The following is a 4,828-nucleotide window of genomic DNA, read 5'->3' on the forward strand; positions in this document are numbered from 1 at the left end:
TTATAACAAAAGTGGAATTAAGAGCAAGCAAAGTTTTTATATATTTTTTCAACGGGTTAGTTACCAAAATATTAAAATATTAAAGGCACACAGCAAATTAATGGCAAACATGTTTTGCAATATAAGAAAAAAATATTTACCTATAATATAAACAATGCAAGAAAAACTGCTTTCTTGTTGACGAACTTTTTAATTGAGTTCTTTATTTTTAATTTTTTTTACGCTCTGTTAAGTGTTAAGAATAGAATAAACTTTTTTTTTTTTTCAATGTAGCTCATGCCTACACATACATACATATACCAAAAAAAGTTATCATTATATGTTATTCATATTAGGTATATACTTATGTAATTAAGTATCAAATATAAAATTAAATGTTTACTCAAAATCGAATTTAGAACAAATTTGAACAGCGAGCGCGACAGTTACAGAAGTGTGGAAAATATAAAAGAAGAAAATTTTAATTTAGTAATAATAATTAAAAAGTAATTTTTAAAATGCATTTACAGTTATCTAGTTTAATAGTTTTATTTGCGTTTGTGCTACAAATAACAAAAACGTCATCAAAATATTTAGCTGAAAAACGTAAGCGATGATCAAATAGAATCACGACGATAGGCCGCTCTGGCGGCATTTGCCACATTTGCAAGGACAACAACAACAAGAATACATTTTTTTGAAAGTTCATTATGATTTTAATTTTTTACAGCTGCTTATCTAAAAACCTGTGATTTCAATGGTGCAGATTTGAATACCTGTTTTGCAAATAGTCTCAAAGTAATATTCAACGAATGGAAAGATGGTGAGAATTTAAGACATTTTTTCAGGAACCGTAATGATTATGATTTGAATGTGATAAGATTGCACTAGTATTAGTGTTTTGTGAGGATTGCATTTAACGGTAAACCGCAAAAACAATTCGCTTTTGCGTGATGAGTCAGGAACTACTTATTAAATATTTCGGGATTGGATATCATAGATTTCGTTTCTATTTTAAGATTATTTAGAATAATTTTGGGGTTATTTCTTCATTAATGTGAGTTTATTTCGGAATGATTTTAGGGCCGATTTCGGGACCTTTTTTAGACTATTTTGAATATATTCCGGACCATTATTGAGCTAATTAGAGATAATTTCGTGGCTATTTTCTAGACCATTTCTTCGAGATGTTTTGCTGTAGGAATCATTTTGGGATTATTTTTGTTACGATTTTAAAATCAGTTGGAATAAATTTCCGGATTTTTTTACAAATAATAATAGAATCTTTTCGTGGCTAATTCGCGATCATTTGAAACTATTTTCCAATAAATTCTTGCTCAATCCAGAACTAGTTAGAGATCATAGAGACCGTTTACTGGATGGTTTTGTGCCGTATATCGGGGAGAGTCCTTATCGCTACAACAACAGCAACAACAACAACAACTCTTTTTTGTATGAATGCGCGACTTTTTTCGTAACCGTCTCAAGATTATTTTGGAATTATTTCGACTTCATTCCCGTAACAATTCGAAGTCATATCGGGATCATTTTGGGAACTATGTCGTGATTACTTTCGGGTCTACTTCGAGACTCGAAATCGTTTTGGAGTTATTTTGGAAATATTTTTGGAACAATTCTATAATAAATCGGCACAGTTATCGCAAAATTTTTGGATTGTTTTACAAATAATTCTCGAATCATTTCTGAACTATTCTTAGGGCTATTTGAGGATCATTAGAAACTGATTTGAGTTTATTTTCTGATCCTTCCAGGACCACTTAGAGATCATAAAAATTGTTTTCTGGCTTATTGCGCGACATTTTTCATGACCACTTCGGAATTGTTTTAAAATATTTTGGGACAATTTCGAGGCTAGGAATCGTCTCGAGGCTAATTCGGAACTATTTTCGAAACAATTTTAAGATAAATCGGCACATATTTTGGGCTATATCGGCATTATTTAGGACTATTTTGGAATTATGTCTTGGTCATTCTAAGCCCAGTTTGAGATCATGGAGAGTTATTAAGATATCATCGATATTGTTTTCAGTATCATTGCGGATATCTTTTCGGTACTATTGAGAATTATTTCGGGATCATTCAGGGCCTGTGCATTGTCAATGTGACTCGAACATTTTTTTTTCTGACATATGTATTCTCAAAAGATATTATATATACAAAAAAGTCGGCGGAAGCTACGAAAAAAAATTGTCTATCTTTATAAGAAAAAATATCAATCTTGACTTCTTTCGATCCCTGTTTTCAATGTCAATATTACATGTACAAATATACATTTTTAAGGTGTTCCGGGCTTGAAAAGCTTGAGTCCTCTCGACCCACTAACTATCAAACGTATTCGCATTCAACAGGACAATGGAGCAACGTTCAATCTTAATGCTGAACTAGACAACTTTATTTTACACGGTGCTAGTAATGTGATCATAAACAAAGCTGTGTGAGTCCTAATGTAAATAAACATTTTTTAAGGATTGTTATTTGTTTTTATTTTACACCAAATCATGCTTTAATTTTTAATTAAACTTAATAATTAATATGTGTGCGTGTTTTCAATATTATTTTTACATTATTAGTGTCGATAGAAAGGCCTTAGAAGTGGATGCCACAATTAATTTACCCAAATTGCATGCAGATGGCAACTATAAAGCAAAGGGATCAGTTTTGGGCTTTAATATCAATGGACATGGGCCAGGCACATTAGATGCAAGTAAGTTTTTGTGAAATGAGAATAGAAACTTTCCTTGCTACATTCATTTCATTTTACATTTTTTCTTTTTGCCTTATTAGCGAATGTTCGTATTCAACTCCACATTGTAGTAAAACTTCGAGATCAAGCTGATTTTACATTTGGTGACATTATAACCTTTAAGTCGAAAATCGTAAACATTGGCGATTTTCGTGTGGATGTAAAAAATTTATTTAATGGTCAAACGGAACTTGAGAATACCACGAATGAGTTATTCAATCAAAATTGGCGCGAATTAATTGGTCTTCTGCAACCGGCATTGGAGCAAGCAATCGAATTGGTGTTTAAAGATCGTTTCAAAAAAATCTTTGGCTATGTACCTGCAAATTATTTCCTTACCAATCTACCTAAAGCAAGTGAATTTTATGGGTAAATCATAGAAATTTGGAGACTCCACACTTTGTTGGGCAATTGTTGTTATGTTACTATTTTGTATTTAAATAAAAAACAAATTGAAAAAAGAGTTTTTGAATTTGAGGATCTCAAAGCCTTGTGAAATTAGTAGCTTACTCTCTGAAAATATTAAGCTGCTTACTACATTTTAGTAACTATGCAACGGTTTTGATGTCGAAACCCCTGTAAAACATACCATGCCTGGGTCTGGTAAAAGCAATTGAATTAACGGTTACAAAAAGTCTCCTAGTCATGAATAACTTCTACACTCGTTTGTTAGTCAAAAGAATAGAAGTTTTGTGTTAAAACCGTGTGGGTTTACACATATCACTTGGAATGCTTAACAAAAATACCACCGGTTGTGACATAAAAGCAATTTTGTTTTACCAAACATTTTTAAATACAAATTTTTTTTTTTTATTTCGCTTGCGAAAGTTATAACCCTTTGTCAGTGCGATTCGAGCCCCTGACTGCTTATATTGTCAACAAATTCTTCTACAGAGATATGGATTTTTTATAAATTTCAAATATAAGCTTAATGAAACCATAACATTCTTATTCACTTCTCTTTTCACCCCTCCCCTTCTCACAACCCTCTCCTTCTCGCCCCCGCCCCTCCCCCGTGCTCTATTCCTATCACTCTATTTTCGTCTAATTATATCTCATTCTCATTCTCTTTCTCTCGTTTTTCTCCTCTCCAGTTCCTTGTATTCTTCCCCATCCCTTAATCCTAATCCCAGTCCCAGTCCTAGATCCAGCGGGTTATTTTTGAAAGCTGTTTCAAAAAAGAATTAGAATAAAAAATTTAACCTTAAAAAAATTTACGGGGTAAGAAAAATATATAAGATCCGATTCTCAGACCTACTAAAAATACTTATAAAATTTCGGTCAAGCAGTTTGAAGGAGTTCAACCACACGACACGAGAATTTTATATGCAAGATAGATAATACCCCTAACCACATTTTGGCCTATATCTCGGAAACGGGTTGAGATATGTAAAAAGCTAAAAAATATGTTAAAACCCTCATCAGGAGCATTTTTGGATATCCATTTTGTGCAAATACTTTAGGAAAACTCCCGGGTCCATGTTTTAGGTTTCAAGACACTAGAGATCTAGGGGCTTGAGATGTATCTTGAAATTTAAGTTAGACCTTCACTGATGCAACAGTGAAAGGTGCACTCAATTTTATGCAGTAGTGTCAGAGTGATGCGAGTGCAAACATACAGACAGATAAAAAATTTAAATACTGCTAAAAAAATTGAAAAATGGGTTCAGTAGGTCCAACAAGGACGCCTCCTATCAGTTTTTTTGAAATATTTTCGATGTGCAGACATTTTATTATATATACATACGAATAAATGAAGAACTCAGCTCAATAAGCGATTAAAAGTAGAAAACTAATTACTTTATTAGCTGCCGGTGTGAAACTAGTATATGTTTCAATGGGTATTCATTAATACAGTACAATTTTTCGCGGTAATAAGAATTTTCGCCTACATATTTGACAATTATAAAGAATTTTTTTCAGGCGTGATACGAAAAGGGTGTAAGAGTTGTAAATTGTGTATATTAAATTTTTTCAGTTACAAAATTTCTTGGTCACAATGTTAGCGGTAGCAACTGGAATAAGAGTATTGGACGCAAACAATGCCAAAAAGTATACCTCATTTAATAACGTATCAGGTTGGTA

At 32.4% G+C, this 4,828-nt stretch overlaps 1 protein-coding gene across 1 annotated transcript; it reads left to right on the forward strand.

The window, feature by feature from the left end:
* Positions 1–389: 389 nt before the first annotated feature.
* Positions 390–3,203, forward strand: LOC137245252 (circadian clock-controlled protein daywake-like). The gene is made up of 5 exons (XM_067775600.1): positions 390–585; positions 710–802; positions 2,281–2,434; positions 2,571–2,704; positions 2,785–3,203. The coding sequence occupies exons 1-5, from the start codon at positions 498–500 to the stop codon at positions 3,114–3,116; spliced, it is 801 nt and encodes a 266-aa protein (XP_067631701.1). The 5' UTR covers positions 390–497; the 3' UTR covers positions 3,117–3,203.
* The last annotated feature ends 1,625 nt before the right edge of the window (positions 3,204–4,828 follow it).

The sequence above is a fragment of the Eurosta solidaginis genome, chromosome 1 (genome assembly GCF_040869045.1).
Source record: "Eurosta solidaginis isolate ZX-2024a chromosome 1, ASM4086904v1, whole genome shotgun sequence".
Lineage (NCBI taxonomy): Eukaryota > Metazoa > Arthropoda > Insecta > Diptera > Tephritidae > Eurosta > Eurosta solidaginis.

What these genes read in the sequence shown, in the direction of transcription:
- LOC137245252 (XM_067775600.1), top strand. Translation starts at nt 498, where the DNA reads ATGCATTTACAGTTATCTAGTTTAATAGTTTTATTTGCGTTTGTGCTA. An exon ending in ATTCAACGAATGGAAAGATG is followed by an intron (nt 803 to 2,280) that starts GTGAGAATTTAA and finishes TACATTTTTAAG; the next exon opens with GTGTTCCGGGCTTGAAAAGC. An exon ending in GCCAGGCACATTAGATGCAA is followed by an intron (nt 2,705 to 2,784) that starts GTAAGTTTTTGT and finishes TTGCCTTATTAG; the next exon opens with CGAATGTTCGTATTCAACTC.